Here is a 17,285-nt window from a genome sequence, read left to right on the forward strand (position 1 = left end):
GTCCTTTGACAGCTCTTTGGTCTTGGCCATAGTGGAGTTTGGAGTGTGACTGTTTGAGGTTGTGGACAGGTGTCTTTTATACTGATAACAAGTTCAAACAGGTGCCATTAATACAGGTAACGAGTGGAGGACAGAGGAGCCTCTTAAAGAAGAAGTTACAGGTCTGTGAGAGCCAGAAATCTTGCTTGTTTGTAGGTGACCAAATACTTATTTTCCACCATAATTTGCAAATAAATTCATTAAAAATCCTACAATGTGATTTTATGGATTTTTTTTCTCATTTTGTCTGTCATAGTTGAAGTGTACCTATGATGAAAATTACAGGCCTCTCTCATCTTTTTAAGTGGGAGAACTTGCACAATTGGTGGCTGACTAAATACTTTTTTGCCCCACTGTATGTGTGTGGCAACATCCAAACTTTTTTCCAACAGATATTATCAATAAATCCATTCCAATAAGGCATGACATAAGGTATAGATACAACATCCTGCTGAAACAAGGTTCGTATCGCTCTGTTGTTGAATGGACCAAAAGAGAAACAAATCTTTCCTACTGATGAGTCAACAGGGACAATAGAAGGTAGGCTCTGAGGATCAGGTCTTGACACGTTCCTGAATAATAAAGCAACACCTGTGGGAATGGCATCTAAAACAATTGCAAAATCTTTAGGTGTTACAGGGACCTTGTAAAGTGATAAGAATTCCTTATAACTGAGTAAAAGACCGTCTCCATTTACCAGTTGGCTCACCAATAGGATATTATTTCGGAACCAATATTCTAAAAACAAAGAAGTATTTTTATACAATATATCCCGATTATTCCATATATAATATCTGTGTGGAGAATAATTTATAAACACAATTTAGGACCATGACAAGAAAACCTGCCGATGAAAAGCAGAAAGTTTCACTGGAATTTTGTCAATATTATAATTGCAAAACAACATAAAGTTAAGGCCACCAAAAGTAGAGAAGACATGATGAGGAATAAAATTCCAGATAGAAGTGGGTCTTAGGAATTGTTTTGTCCAATTGATCTTAAAAGTATTATTTAAAGTAATAAAGTCCAGAGAATTCAGCTCACCATTCTCATAAGTGTTCATTACAACAGTTTTGGGTACGTAATGTAATGGGTACGGTTTCTCCACTGAAAGTTGAAAAGCATCTGGTCTATCTCCTTGCTTATTTTACTGTCAAGATATAAAGATAGAGCGCCATATGTTAGTCTAGAGATACCTTCAGCCTTGGTTATTAGGACTCTTCCTTTTAAAGATAAGTCCCTCTGTAGCCATTGATTTAGCTTCTTCTGGGTACCTTTAATAAGAGGGTTAAAATTTAGTAAGACTTCTGATCCTTTGTAATGGTTATGCCTAAATATGTAAGTTCTTCTTTTACTGGAATACCATAATATGAAGGTGTCACACAATCTTTGACAGCTATGAGTTCACATTTATTAATGTTAAGGTATAGACCAGACGCTTTGGAAAAGGATTGTATCACATTGATCGATATGGGAATTTGGTTAGCGTCTTTCAGAAAAAGTGTAGTATCATCAGCCAGCTGGCTTATAATAATTTATTTACCAGCTATGGAAATACCTTGTACAGGACTATTATTTAAAGAATTTGCAAGAAGTTGGGTGATTAATAAATATATTAGATCTAGGAAAAAATGGATTGAGGAGGGAGAATAGAATTCATCCTATTTCTTTAGACTTGAGAAATGTCACTCTAAAAAGAACACTATCCATAAATTAAACATTAAACAACATTATTACAGATGACCAAAAATTAATTTTTACAGAAAATTGTATAGCTCTACGTACTGTCAGGAATCCACAGATATGTTTTTTAACTCACTGAATTTATTTATTTATTTATTTTTTTATTTAACCTTTATTTAACCAGGTAGGCAAATTGAGAACACGTTCTCATTTACAATTGCGACCTGGCCAAGATAAAGCAAAGCAGTTCGACACATACAACAACACATAGTTACACATGGAGTAAAACAACATATAGTCAATAATACAGTGAAAAAAAAAAAAAAAAAAAAAAAAAAAAAATGAAAAAAAAAAATATAAATAAAAAAATAAATAAGTCTATATACAATGTGAGCAAGTGAGGTGAGATAAGGGAGGTGAAGGCAAACAAATATATGTATAAATAAATAAAAATATAAAAGGCCATGGAGGCGAAGTGAGTACAACACAGCACGTAAAATAAAAACTAAAAAAACAATGGAATGGTTGGTTTGCAGTGGAAGAAAGTGCAAAGTAGAGACAGAAATAAAGGGGTGCAAAGGAGCAAAATAAATTAATAAATAAATACAGTAGGTAAAGAGGTAGTTGTTTGGGCTAAATTGTAGATGGGTTATATACAGGTGCAGTAATCTATGAGCTGCTCTGACAGCTGGTGCTTAAAGCTAGTGAGGGAGATAGGTGTTTCCAGTTTCAGAGATTTTTGTAGTTCGTTCCAGTCATTGGCAGCAGAGAACTGGAAGGAGAGGCGTCCAAAGGAAGAATTGGTTTTGGGGGTGACTAGAGAGATATACCTGCTGGAGCGCGTGCTACAGGTAGGTGCTGCTATGGTGACCAGCGAGCTGAGATAAGGGGGGACTTTACCTAGCAGGGTCTTGTAGATGACCTGGAACCAGTGGGTTTGGCGACGAGTATGAAGCGAGGGCCAGCCAACGAGAGTGTACAGGTCGCAGTGGTGGGTAGTATATGGGGCTTTGGTGACAAAACGGATGGCACTGTGATAGACTGCATCCAATTTATTGAGTAGGGTTTTGGAGGCTATTTTGTAAATGACATCACCGAAGTCGAGGATTGGTAGGATGGTCAGTTTTACAAGGGTATGTTTGGCAGCATGAGTAAAGGATGCTTTGTTGCGGAATAGGAAGCCAATTCTAGATTTGACTTTGGATTGGAGATGTTTGATGTGAGTCTGGAAGGAGAGTTTACAGTCTAACCAGACACCTAGGTATTTGTAGGTGTCCACATATTCTAAGTCAGAGCCGTCCAAAGTAGTGATGTTGGACAGGCGGGCAGGAGCAGGCAGCGATCGGTTGAAGAGCATGCATTTGGTTTTACTTGTATTTAAGAGCAGTTGGAGGCCACGGAAGGAGAGTTGTATGGCATTGAAGCTCGCCTGGAGGGTTGTTAACACAGTGTCAAAAGAAGGGCCAGAAGTATACAGAATAGTGTCGTCTGCGTAGAGGTGGATCAGAGAATCACCAGCAGCAAGAGCGACATCATTGATGTAAACAGAGAAGAGAGTCGGTCCAAGAATTGAACCCTGTGGCACCCCCATAGAGACTGCCAGAGGCCCGAATAATGTTCACTCTATCAGTGATATAGAATCTAAACAGTGTGATGAACCCATCAACGTTGAAGAGATTATAGAGTCTATCAAACATCTAAAGAACAATAAATCACCAGGTGTTGATGGAATTACATCAGAATTTTACAAATTATTTTCTGAACAAGTAGCTCCCTTCCTATTTGAAGTCTTTTTAGAGAGTATTAAAAACAATGTTTTTAACTGAGGATAGCTTCATATTATTTTTAGATTTTTATAAAGCATTTGACACAGTAGAGCATCAGTTTCTCTTCCACTCCCTTGAGAGACTTGGCTTTGGGGATTTTTTCTGTAAGGCTGTTAAGACTCTCTATGCAAATGGTAACAGCTCTATCAAATTGAAATATGGCACCTCACCTAGATTTGAGTTAAAGAGAGGAATTAGGCAAGGTTGTCTTATCTCCCCGTACCTGTTTTTATTAAACACCTCCAGACCTCCTTCAGCTCTTTTACCTAGCAGCAGCATCAGTTAACCGACATTTTGACTGTATGACGTCACCAGGAAGTAGCTCACAACCGCTGCAGCCATTGGTCACTTGTCTGCTTTTCAAACGGGCACACCGGCAAATTGAGGCAATTTAATTGGATCCGTCTGCTGTCCGTCACCCTGCAAGCATCAAAAGGGGCGGGAAGTTTGGTATTGGAGATTTCTCGGCGGCTCCAGTAGCAGATTAATAAACACAATTGATCATTGAGTTCAGCGACCTAAACGATTTCATTTTACTCAGAGTTAACGTATTGTAAAGAAGGGAAATGCTCGATATATGGCTGAGGGAGAACTGTACAAGTTATGTAGGTTGATGATCGTCTGAACATGGTAATGAAACTTTCAAGCTAGCATAGCACCTTCATCAATAACCATTTGATATAACGGCGTTAGCTAGCCTGTGTTAGCCAGCTGGCTTGAAATCATAATATTCGAGCTAACTCACGTAATAGTTAGTAGCGAACTAATAATATTGTGCTATACTACAAGCTAATACGACGTCAATTGTCGAAGTGTTTTAATTTGGCTAACTGGTCTTTCTAAACAGTTGACTACGCATCACTTTCTTGCTCGAGACCATTAACGTTAGCTCGCTTGCTAGCTAGTTTCATTAGCAAGTAGCTAGCTAGCTAGCGACTAGGCATTGTGCCTGTGTGGCTAGGCTAACTAGCACAGGCCAGGGCTTTGAGTGAGCTGTGATTTGCTAGCCCATTAGGAAAAATGACTTCGGTTCAGCCCAAGAACCAAGAAAGAATCTTCAAGAGCGTCACTTGCTGGAACTTGAGCCAATATAAACTTACTTTATACATGTTGATATTTTTCAGATCCATCAATCAGCATTGGAGTAGCAAACGTTACCTACGTAGAACGTTGCTTTGCATCACCATGTAGGTTCACATACTGGTGGTCTGGAACGTTGCAGGCGTTTCTGAAGACATCTCGAGCCAGCTAAACGAAAGGACACCAGGATGAGCAAACAAGAGAATATGGAATTGGATCTCGTAATCCCATCAACACTAGTTCAGAGCGACGGACACCTGAGACGATCCAACAGCGCCCCAATGATTAATGGCTTAAGGTTTTCAGAAAATGTCTTTCACCTCACTTGTATCACTTTAAATGTCAATTTGGTCACTGCTCCTCACATTATTTCTGACTTGAGATGTTGATCTAGTCAAACTGCATGGCTTTTAATGTGCTGTGAAACGTAAAGTTATTTTTTTTTTGAAGTGCCTTCATTTTGCTGGACCTCTGCAGTAGCTAATGAGGGGGTCTATAATAATTACACACACCTTCTCTGATATGAGGAGTGTGGACAATTCAGTAATGCCACAGCAGACCAGCGGAGTTAACAAGGCCACCAGTTTCTCAAGATCAGGCTGTCGGTAGTATAATGCTGACATTGAGCATAGTAGTCGAAGAATGTGTTCCAAATGTCATCCTATTCCCTATACCGTGCTCTACTTTTGACCAGAGCCCTATCGCACCCTATTGCCTACATAGTGGGCTATTTTGGGACCTGGTGAAAATAAGTGTACTATATTGGGAATAGGGTGCCATTTGAGACATCAAAGTGGTGTTAATCTTTCTGTCCATTTTTAGTGATAATTCCCAGGTTTTCCACAGAGAGATTCTACGCAGCAGGAGAAACAGCACCACTGTTGTCAACCGCCCTAATATGGTATGGAAATTGGAGTGTAATCAAAATAATATGCATAATACTCCTACTAAGTAATATCTTATAGACAGGGGGATTCATTTAATTAATCTTGCTCCCCTTCACACACACATGCAGGTCCCTTCATCGCCCATTCGCGTCCCCAGCACAAGGCTTCATCAGATCAAACGGGTAAGTATGACTGCAGTGCACACACTTGTCATGGAACCAAGCTATGATTTTAGCTGCTTTGTATTTCAGGCCTTCATCCGTGACTGACAACCGTGCTAGAGCCATAGACTGCCTCACCCTATTTCTGATATAGTACACAGAGCTCACGGTTTCCCAGAGCAGACCTATTGGTAGTACTCTCCAACAACTTTCACTCTTGATTGTCAGCCCGTTTGATCCATAGGCGAGATACTGTAATAGCACTGACCAACTGAATGTCTATGCTTCTTGTTTATTGTGGTGGGGGGGGGGGTAGATCAGCTTTAATATTGCAGATGGGTTGTTGCTTCCGTCAATGTCATTGTCTGCGTCACTTCCAATACCCCATTATATTTGCAAAAAAAATGTATATATACATGTGATGAACATGCATATCTATCTCTCTTTAAAAATATATATTTTCCTTTATTACCCTCCAACCCTACCACCCCTCCCCCAACTGGAGTAAACTAGTGAACAATAACGCTTAGGCCTTTATTTCCAGCTTATTCATACTATATACATTTTATGGACAGTCTATTTTACAATAGTTCTATTTTATTTGTTTTTACTCCTGTCGACCCTCAACCTCACCCATCTCTTTCTGGTGTCCACCCGGTTTGATTTCTATTTGCCATATCTTTCAAACTGCTCTTTCACAAAAGTTCTAAACATATATACGTTTCTACGGACTCAGTATGTTTTACATGAGTTATCTTGTTATTAGTTATTGTCTATGCTACTTGTTTGTGGTACTACAGGAGGAGGGTGTGGATGTGATGAACAGAGAGACAGCCCATGAACGGTAAGAGACGCACATGGATTGGGACAAGTTGGTGCATGATGAAATTCAGTTTATTGGCCTTGAAAACATTTAATTTATTAACCGCTCACTCGTCGTGTGATTGTATACTATGTCAATAACCTCGGTTGCGTATCATTGGATCAACCCTTTGAGGGAAAAAGCATATTCATAGATGTCTGTGTTTTCATCACAGGGAGGTTCAAGCAGCCATGCAGATGAATCAGTCCTGGGAGGAGAGTCTGAGTCTGGTGAGAAATGATGATGCTCCCATGGTAACAATAATTATGAATATGAATACCCCCCCCAAAAAAATATATTAGGCTTACGCACTCCACTATTTTGGAGGCTCTCACCACTTCAGCGTTCATGCAATTGGGCAGTGCATTAGTATGTTAGATTACTAAGCCAACATCCCAAAACTAAGGTAGTGCACTAAAGAAAGAAAGGGTGCTATTTGGGGTAGAGCCTTTCAGTTTGTATATTTGGTATGATGGTCTGCCTCCACATTGCATTTTGTGTCCCTCGGCCAGTGAAAGCCTCTGTTGTAGGGAGTGTGGCCCATGCCGGAGTAACTGCCATTGGTGGCCCTGCTAACTCTGTCTCAAGAACAGAATCAGGGGGACAGATATAATGTGGTGAGGGGACAGTTTGTGTGTCGGTTACATTGTGCAATATTTATGCTCCAAATGCAGACTCCCCTGAGTTCTTTCATGCAATAGTACAAACCCTACTGGGATGTGGTGACTTTAATCAGATTTCAGACAAAGATGTTGACAGATCCAGCCCTTTGCTCCAAATCTGTGCCAATGAATTAATGCTGAATGATTTGTAAATATTTTTATTTTGCATGTTATGGCACTTATGCCAGAACTGATAATTGGTGATTATTTATTTTTTAACCTGGTGAAGGATCTTAAGACATTGGAACTAAGCTTTGCTCACTCTAGAGATAGGACCACACTAAGTAAGATTATTAGAGGCAAGTACAGTATGAGCTGAATAAGTTTCACCACAAAAGAAGATGCTCTATTTCGAACTGAATCGGGAGAAAAACTTTAGTAAGCACCGTCCTAATATTGAGTTGCCCCCCTTTTGCCCTCAGAACAGCCTCAATTCGTCAGGGCATGGACTCTAAAAGGCGTTGAAAGTTTTCCACAGGGATGCTGGCCAATGTTGACGCCAATGCTTCCCACTGTTGTCAAGTTGGCTGGATGTCCTTTGGGTGGTGGACCATTCTTGTTACACACGGGACCCTGATGAGCGTGAAAAACCCAGCAGTGTTGCACTTCAAAGGCACTTAAAATATTTGATCTTGCCCTTTCCCCCTCTGAATGGCACACATACACAATCCATGTCTTAATTGTCTCGAAGGCTTGAAAATTCTCCTTTAACCTGTCTCCTCTATCTACAGTGATTGAAGTGGATTTAACATGTGACATCAATAAAGGATCATAGCTTTCACCTTAGACAACCTTATACCAGAGGTTTCAAACTGCAGTCCGTGGCCCCAAAGTACGGCAGGGTGTCAGTTTTATAATTTTTTAATGTTTTGGGGGGATTTTATGGGAAGAATTTTATATTGCTAGCTGCACAGAATACCATTGTGGATACCGTTTTTATGTCTCTGCATCCCAGATGAAGGAAGTTGGAGGTAGTTTCACGAGCCAATGCTAACTAGCATTAGCGCAATGACTTGACGTTTACAGGAACAGTTAGCATAAATGGCTTCATTGCAAAAATCTCAAACTATCCCTTTGATATGGAGGAAATTAGTATTTATATTTTATTTGTTAACAAAATGTCACACTTCCCCACAGTTCAATGGCAAGAGGAAGTCAAAACAATGAAACTGTCTACCAAATCTATTCATTTTAAAATGTTGAATACTTAGATAAAACATTTTTGCTAACATATGATGGGGGGTCGCTAGTTTGCCTTTGCGGGCATCCCTGGGCAAGGAACGTTTGAAAACCCCTAAGATTACAGGAGCACAGGAGAATCCAACAATTTCCTTGTCCCGGGAGGCTCTGACAAATGTATATTGTATAAAAATTTAGACGCAACAATGCTACCAGATACACATAAACTTTCAGTCATTGCGCTAACAGTAGTTAGCATTTTTTTGTGAAACTACCTCTTAACTTCCTTCATATGGGACACAGACACACAAATTATATCTTGAGTTCATCTGACTCTTGGTAAGTAGATAAAGGGTCTCATTGCCATAATCATGAAGTATCCCTTAAGGGCTCTGACTGGGTATGGGGTCCATTGCTGCAGTGGTCAGCAGGTGGGGCTACTAACTAGTTATCCATGTTCTTAGATACACAATGATCTGAGGATATAATTCATGACATAGAAATACATGCCACATTATGAAATTGGTCTTTGGTCGTTAGACTAAGCTGTAGGCCTGCCTACCTCTGGAGGGGATGGGGTGGGTGGGAATGGAGACGAAAGTATGGTTTATGTTAGGCTGTATATGTCTATGTGTCTTATATATTTTGTCTCGCCTGAATAAATCAACTATATATTAAAATAACAATCATTCAGTAGTATATTAGCAACAACCACCTCATTGGTATGATTTGTATGCTCACCACCACCACCTTACAGTTGAATGGATGGTGGTACATTACAGTTTGATTATTGCTGATTACAGTTTTGCTTGTGCTAATACCCACAGAGTGACAATGACTTTGAGAAATCTGCATCGTCGTCCCCAAAGCGCATCGACTTTGTGCCTGTGTCCCCAGCACCATCCCCTACAAGAGGGATAGGGAAGAAGGTATGTGCATTGTGCAGCCACTGCAATTTGTACGGATGCCTGGCAGTTAGGACCACAAATGTTTCTCTGGCAGCGAGTCCTGGCTCATAATTATGTATTTCATTCCTCCAATGAGCAGCAGTGCTTCTCCCCTTCATTGCAAATTCTGGTGAGCAGCAATGGCCTATCCCCCAGCCCTATACCTAGCCCAACGCGGCGCTTCAGGTGAGTGCTCTAAGGGTAGCTCTGATCACTGACAACTCCCATTCATAGTTCTACACTACTTTTGCCTACAACTGATGATCAGAATGTTTATTTAGTAACTGCTATAAATGTTGCTTCGTTGTCGGTCTTCTCTTGTCTCTAGCCGGCGGAGCCAAAGCCCCATTAACTGCATCAGGCCCAGCATCCTGGGGCCCATCAAACGTAAAGGTGGGTCTGTATTTTTTTTTAATAGATATACACTACCGTTCAAAAGTTTGGGGTCACTTAGACATGTCCTTGTTTTTGAAAGAAAAGCACTTTTTTTACGGTTAAAATAACATCAAATTGATCAGAAATACAGTGTAGACATTGTTCGTGTTGTAAATGCCTGTTGTAGCTGGAAATGGCTGATTTTATGGAATATCTAGAGGCCCATTATCAGCAACCATCACTCCTGTGTTCCAATGGCACGTTGTGTTAGCTAATCCAAGTTTATCATTTGAAAAGGCTAATTGATCATTAGAAAACCCTTTTGCAATTATGTTAGCACAGTTAAACTGTTCTGATTTTAAAGAAGCAGTAAAACTGTCCTTCTTTAGACTAGTTGAGTATCTGGAGCATGAGCATTTGTGGGTTCAATTACAGGCTCAAAATGGCCTTAAACAAAGACCTTCTGAAACTCGTCAGTCTATTCTTGTTCTGAGAAACAAAGGCTATTCCATGTGCGAAATTGCCAAGAAACTGAAGATCTCGTTCAACACTGTGTACTACTCCCTTCACAGAACAGCGCAAACTGGCTCTAACCAGAATAGAAACCGTGGGAGGCACCGGTGCACAAATGAGCAAGAGGACAAGTACATGCCAACCCAGGAGCTCCGTATCCGGCTTGTTCACCTGCGGGATCGGCCAATTTAAATTGACCGATTCCTGTAACGCAGTAAAATTGTTCATTGTTTCAGCCAGTCAGAATGAGTTTTTCCCCACAAAAGGGCTTTATTACAGACATAAATACTCCTCAGTTTCATCAGCTGTCCGGGTGGCTGGTTTTAGACAATCCCGCAGGTGAACAAGCTGGATGTGGAGGTCCTGGGTTGGCATGGTTACACGTGCTCTGCAGTTGTGAGGCCGGCTGAACGTACTGCCAAGTTGTCTAAAAAGACGTTGGCGGTTGCTTACAGTAGATAATTTAACATTAAATTATCTGTCAACGCCTCTGGTGGACATTCCTGCAGTCAGCATGCCAATTGCACGCACCGTCAATTTGAGACATCTGTGTGTTGTGACAACTTAACATTTTAGTGGCCTTTTATTGTCCCAAGCACAAGGTGCACCTGTGTAATGATCGTGCAGTTTAATCAGATTGATATGCCACACCTGTCAGGTGTATGGATTAACTTGGCGAAGGAGAAATGCTCGCCAACACAAAATTAGAGTGAAAAATAACTTGTGCTTATGGAACATTTCTGTGATCTTTTATTTCAGCTCATGAAACCAACACTTTACATGTTGCATATATGTTTTTGTTGGGTGTGTGTATATGAGTGTACAAACAAACTGGTGATTGTTGGGACACTCTAAAAGCCAATCTGAGGGGTAGAATTATCTTTGTAATACTTGTAGTAATTTTTGGGGAATTGGAAGGACGAAGTTAGACATGGAGAAAGATTTTACGACATTGGGACTAAGCTTTGCTCACTCTAGAGATAGAACCACACTAAGTAAGATTATTTGAGGCAAGTATGAGCTGAATACGTTACCACAACATAACATGCTCTATTTTGCCACCCGAGTGGCGCAGTGGTCGCTGTGCCACTAGAGATCCTGGTTCGAGTCCAGGCTCTGTCGCAGCCGGCCGCGACTGGGAGACACATGGGGCGGCGCACAATTGGCCCAGTGTCGTCCGGGTTAGGGGAGGGTTTGGCGGGCAGGGATATTCTTGTCCTATCTCGCACTAGCAACTTCTCTGGCGGGCCTGGCGCAATGCACGCCGACACGGTTGCCAGGTGCACCGCGTTTCCTCCGACACATTGGTGTGGCTGGCTTCCAGGTTAAGCGGGCATTGTCAAGAAGCAGTGCGATTTGGCTCGGTTTTGGAGGATGCACGACTCTCAACCTTCACGTCTCTTGAGTCCGTATGGGGGTTGCAGCGATGGGACAAGACTAACTACCAATTGAATACCACAAAATTGGGGAGGAAAAAAACTGTTGAGTATGAAAACCCAGCACTGTTGCAGTTCTTCACCCAAACTGGTGTGCCTGGCACCTACTATACCCTGTTTAAAGGCACTTACCTTTTGTCTTGCCCTTTCACCCTCTGAATGGCACACATACACAGTTCATGTCTCAATTATCTTGAGGCTTAACAATCCTTCTTTAACCTGTTTCCTCACCTTCATCTACACTGATTTGAAGTGGATTTAACAGGTGACCTCAATAAGGGATCATGGCTTTCACCAGGATTTACCTGGTCAGTCTGTCATGGAAAGAGCAGGTGTTCATAATGTTTTGTACACTGTATGTACAAGTCAGGTTTGGACACCTACTCATTCAAGGGTTTTTCTTAATTTTTACTACTTTCTACATTGTAGAATAATAGTTAAGACATCAAAACTATGAAGTAACACATGGAATCCTGTAGTAACCCAAAAAGTGTTAATCAAATACAAAATATATTTTGATTTTAAAGATTCTTCAAAGTAGCTACCCTTTGCCTTGATGACAGCTTTGCACACTCTTGGCATTCTCTTAACCAGCTTCACCTGGAATCTTTTTCCAACACTCTTGAAGGAGTTCCCACATGCTGAGCACTTGTTGGCTGCTTTTCCTTCACTCTGCGGTCCAACTCATTCCAAACCATTTCAATTGTAGTTGTCTTGGGTCTCTCTTTATGTAGTGTTGTCTCTCGTCGTGGTGTGTTTTGTCCTATATTTATATTGTATTTATTTTTTATCCCAGGCCCCCGTCCATGTAGGAGGCCTTTTCCCTTTTGGTAGGCCGTCATTGTAAATAAGAATTTGTTCTTAACTGACTTGCCTACTAGTTCAATGAAAAATTGGGTTGAGGTCTGGTGATTGTGTAGGGCAGGTCATCTGATGCAGCACTCCATCACTTTCCTTTGTCAAATAGCCCTTACACAGCCTGGAGGTGTGTTGACATTATCCTGAAAAACAAATGATTGTCCCACTAAGCGCAAACCAGATGGGATGGTGTATCTCTGCAGGATGCTGTGGTCGCCATGCTGGTTAAGTGTGCCTTGAATTCAAAATAAATCACTGACAGTGTAACCAGCAAAGCACCATCACACCACCTCCTCCATGCTTCCCGGTGGGAACCACACACACAGAGATCATCCGTTCATCTACTCTGCGTCCCACAAAGACACGGCGGTTGGAACCAAAAATCTCAAATTTGGACTCATCAGACCAAAGGACAGATTTCCACCGGTCTAATGTCCATTGCTTGTGTTTCTTGGCCCAAGCAATTCTCTTATTGGTGTCTTTTAGTAGTGGTTTCTTTGCAGCAATTTGACCATGAAGGCCTGATTCACACTGTCTCCTCTGAACAGTTGATGTTGAGATGTGTCTGTTACTTGAACTCTGAAGCATTTATTTGGGCTGCAATTTCTGAGGCTGGTAACTCTAATGAACTTACCCTCTGCAGCAGAGGTAACTCTGGGTCTTCCATTCCTGTGGTGGTCCTCATGAGCCAGTTTCATCATAGCGCTTGATGGTTTTTGCGACTGCACTTGAAGAAACTTAAAGTTCTTGAAATGTTCCGGATTGACTGACCTTCAAGTCTTAATGCAATGATGGACTGTCATTTCTCTATGCTTATTTGACCAGTTCTTGCCATTTAATATGGACTTAGACCTAATTGGTAACATACCATCTTCTGTATACCACCCCTACCATGTCACAACACAACTAATTGGCTCAAACGCATTACGAAGGAAAGAAATTCCACAAATTAACTTAACAATGCACACCTGTTAATTGAAATGCATTCCAGGTGACTACTACATGAAGCTGGTTGAGAGAATGCCAAGAGTGTGCAATGTTTCATCAAGGCAAAGGGTGGCTACTTGAATGAGTAGGTGTCCAAGCGTTTGACTGGTTTGAGCAAAAATATGAACGCAACAGGGAAATTGTTGGTTTCATGAGCTGAAATAAATGTTCCCATAAATGTTCCATACGCACAAACAGCTTACCTCTCACAAATGTGTTTACATCCCTGTTAATTACCATTTCTCCTTTGCCAAGACCTCACCGGTATGGCTCTCAAGAAGCTGATTAAACAGCATGATCATTACACAGTTGCATCTTGTGCTGGGGACAATAAAAATACCACTTTAAAATGTGCAGTTGTCACAACACAATGCCACAAATGTCTCAAGTTGAGGGAGCATGCAATTGGCATCCTGACTGTAGGTATGTCCACTAGAGTTGTTGCCAGATAATTGAGTGAATGGGGATTCTGAGGAGTATTTCTGGCTCCAATAAAGCCCCTTTGTGGGGAAATACTCATTCTGATTGGCTGGGTCTGGCTGCCAAGTGGGTGACCTATGCCCTACAAGGTCCACCTATGGCTGCACCCCTGCCCAGTCAGGTGAAATCCATAGATTAGGGACTTTATTTATTTCAATTGACTGATTTCCTTAACTGTAATTCAGTAAAGTCTTTGAAGTTGTTTTGCATTTTTGTTTTTGTACACACACACATTATACTAGAGCCACTTCACTTGCCCCTTTGAACTCCTGTTTTGGTGAAAGAGGGCATTTTGTGTGAGGTGTTTTATGTCCGTTCTCTCTTGAAGAATGTCTGTGCCTCCCCTTCTCTAGGGGAGATGATGGAGGTGGAGAGCCAGCCAAAGAGGCTCTTTCATGGAACCACCACCATGCTGTCCTCTGATTTGCCTGCTCCCCAAGTCCAACTGACAGACTTCAACTCCTGGTGATTGTTCCTCAAACTTCATAAAAGCCACTGCATGTTTAGGCCATTTGGTTCACAATTTTAACACTTTCAGTCCCCTCTGTCATTAGGCTAAACCCTGCACTTTCATATGATGAGCAGAATCACAATGTGACCCACTGTCGTTGAATATCTAACAGTTTGCGTGCTGAAATGCATCTTCTCCACTTGCCAGTCTCTGTCCGCCAGACGTGCTAGATGGCAGCCTCAGCAGTGTGGGTTCTTCCACTGGCTCGCCAGCCAAGATGGAGGGAGTCTCAGAGTGTCCTTCCTCCAGCAACTATCCCTTCACCCCCCTCCACGACCACTCCCCAAAATAAACAAGGGAACATGAGACTCTAAACGAGGGTGAAGATGAGGCACAAAAGCCACCTTGGCTGTATGAGTTTCCTTCAGACTCACCCTTTTCACTTTTCTTTAGTTAATGTGGGATTCCCTTCCCCTGCTGGTTGCTTTCGCTAGGCTGTTTGCTAGGGGAGGAGAGAAGGTGTGTGTTTGCATTGAAAGGAAACCAAAGCCTTGGATGTGTGCTGTATGGACGCACCATGCTGTAGTAGGCCCTAGTAAGAGTAGGGAGTGATTGTGGATGCTATGTACACCAGCTGCTAGATATAGGTCCTTTACATGGTGCTGCTTAGCAACACAGTGGTCGGAACCACCATGTCTTTTACCCTGCATCACATCACCATGTCAGCTCCCAGCCACAGTACTGGGTGGAAAATTACTGCCAGGATATGGAGAAAGACCTCCATTAAGTCTGTTTTCTGAAAAAATCTCCAAGCCTTTTGGTGAATGTGCACAAAATTGTCTGCAGACATTGTATGAATGAAAGGATTAAACTTGTTTTTCCCGCTTTATATAATTTTGTAAGTATGTACATAATTGTCAATTTATTATTATTATTATAGGTTTGTGATTGGCCCTGTGCCCGTATGAACCGCACAGCTTCAACAGTGAACGGACAATTCCCTCTAAACGGAGCGGATTAGGAATTCTGTTCCCTTAACTCTTCCAGAGGTGCGAATATGGTCGTTCTCTACTCGTCCTTGTACTGTAAGAGAAGAAAATGGTTATCCTCAGTAGTACTTAGATGTAGGGGATCAAGGAACTGTCATTCTGGTTGATGCTCTACCTTTTTGTTAGCCCTTAATCTAGTCCTTCACTGGCATGCTGCGACTATAGTTGCCAATGAGTTGGGTAATGTCACGTCCACCCATTGTCCTTGCAGATTGTACTAGGGGAACGGCACGAGAGGGGGCTCTCAGGATTGGAACACGAGAGACTCCGATCTCTGAATCCTGTGTCTTTGCCAAGGCATTGCTATAGACGTGCAGCCAAATTAGTTTTCACTTCAGAACCTTTTTATGAAATAAATTGTTTTCTTGTTTGTTGGAGCCATTTATGTAAATTGAACAGATTTATTTTTTTTGCCTACATAATTGCGTTTGTTGATACTAAATATTAGAATAGCTCAACCTGTTCTCCTTTTTACCCTGAAATGAAATCAATAGAATGGTTTAGGACAAGCACACTGGTGCATGGAACAAAATCATGCCATTATATTTAAAAAAAGGGACATGTCTTGTGTCCATATACTGTGGTCAACATTTGTCATAGTTTTAGTGCATAATGTTACACTGGATGTGTTGTTTATGAATAAAATGCGCAATGAACATTCGTAAGCAATACCAAAGATTGAACAGGGGAAATGTAAAGACAAACTTAAGTTTCTCTGAAAATCCAGTTGTACACTGATTCACAAATGCATTTTTAGACCATTTGTAAAACATTTGGGCTAAAGTCATTTCAGTTCAACCTGTACGAATGGTCTCTTAAATTGATTTCTTAGTTATTTTTCCTGTCATACAAGGTATGCCATCGTACAAAGGGAGTGTGAAACTCCACTTTGTCATATACAAGCAAGAGTGATTGTAAATCCTTTTTATGGAAGTAAGTCATAGATTAAAAAAAAATCTGAAATGATGAAGTTCTGAATACAGAATGTTTTTTCCCTTTGTTTATTTAGAAAAATGGCAGCCGGTCATTCAGGTCTGCTTGCCCTGCTGTCAATATGATTGCAGTGATTTTATTTCTGTCCATGTTTTATTTTGTCCTGTTCAATTTTCAATGTCTGCAATATGTCTACGGCATGAGATGGGCAGAGTAAATCAAAGTGTTTATGTACGTGATGGGACGGTGGTAGACTAGTTAGACCACCAACCCTTTGCTCGTGTCCCTCGCTGGACTGAAACATTTCCCCTGTGATCCTTTCATATCAAAGACATCTAAGCAGGAAAGGGTAAATATGTTTGTCTAATATTTCCATTCAATGACTGGTGTTCAGCTTTGTTGTTGATAGACTTGTTACATGTTTTTTTTTTTTTTTTTAAATATATAATTGGGCCCTCTTAATAAAGCATTGGATTGACAATTGGTTGGAAGAGTGGAGTTGTTTCTGCCCATCTAGTCATAATGCATTTGATGCCCAACTCAACTGACTATACAGTACAATCGGAAAGTACAACACCTGCACAGGATCGGTACATCCGAACATCACACCTGCGGGACAGGTACAGGATGGCAACAACAACTGCCTGAGTTACACCAGGAACGCACAATCCCTCCATCAGTGCTCAGACTCCGCAATAGGCTGAGAGAGGCTGGACAGGGCTTGTAGGCCTGTTGTAAGGCAGGTCCTCACCAAACATCACCGGCAAAAATGTCGCCTGTGGGCACAAATCCACCGTCGCTGGACCAGACAGGACTGGCAAAAAGTGCTCTTCACTGACGAGTAGCGGTTTTGTCTCACCAGGGGTGATGGTCGGAC

General features: G+C 41.4%; 1 protein-coding gene across 5 annotated transcripts; it reads left to right on the forward strand.

Annotated features, from left to right (window-relative positions):
- Positions 1–4,678: 4,678 nt before the first annotated feature.
- On the forward strand, positions 4,679–16,543 carry LOC139547190 (P2R1A-PPP2R2A-interacting phosphatase regulator 1-like). Of its 5 annotated transcripts, none has more exons than XM_071356254.1 (10): positions 4,679–4,926; positions 5,451–5,529; positions 5,644–5,697; positions 6,477–6,520; positions 6,714–6,792; positions 9,207–9,308; positions 9,427–9,512; positions 9,655–9,719; positions 14,329–14,440; positions 14,634–15,328. In XM_071356254.1, the coding sequence occupies exons 1-10, from the start codon at positions 4,817–4,819 to the stop codon at positions 14,776–14,778; spliced, it is 876 nt and encodes a 291-aa protein (XP_071212355.1). In that variant the 5' UTR covers positions 4,679–4,816; the 3' UTR covers positions 14,779–15,328. The 5 variants fall into 5 exon arrangements, with proteins under 5 accessions (XP_071212355.1, XP_071212356.1, XP_071212354.1 ...); XM_071356255.1 differs by having other exon boundaries at positions 4,769–4,926; positions 6,714–6,768; positions 14,634–16,543; XM_071356253.1 differs by lacking the exons at positions 14,329–14,440; positions 14,634–15,328 and adding an exon at positions 10,274–10,669 and having other exon boundaries at positions 4,769–4,926; positions 5,475–5,529.
- The last annotated feature ends 742 nt before the right edge of the window (positions 16,544–17,285 follow it).

The sequence above is a fragment of the Salvelinus alpinus genome, chromosome 20, assembly GCF_045679555.1.
Source record: "Salvelinus alpinus chromosome 20, SLU_Salpinus.1, whole genome shotgun sequence".
In the NCBI taxonomy this organism is placed as follows: Eukaryota; Metazoa; Chordata; class Actinopteri; order Salmoniformes; family Salmonidae; genus Salvelinus; species Salvelinus alpinus.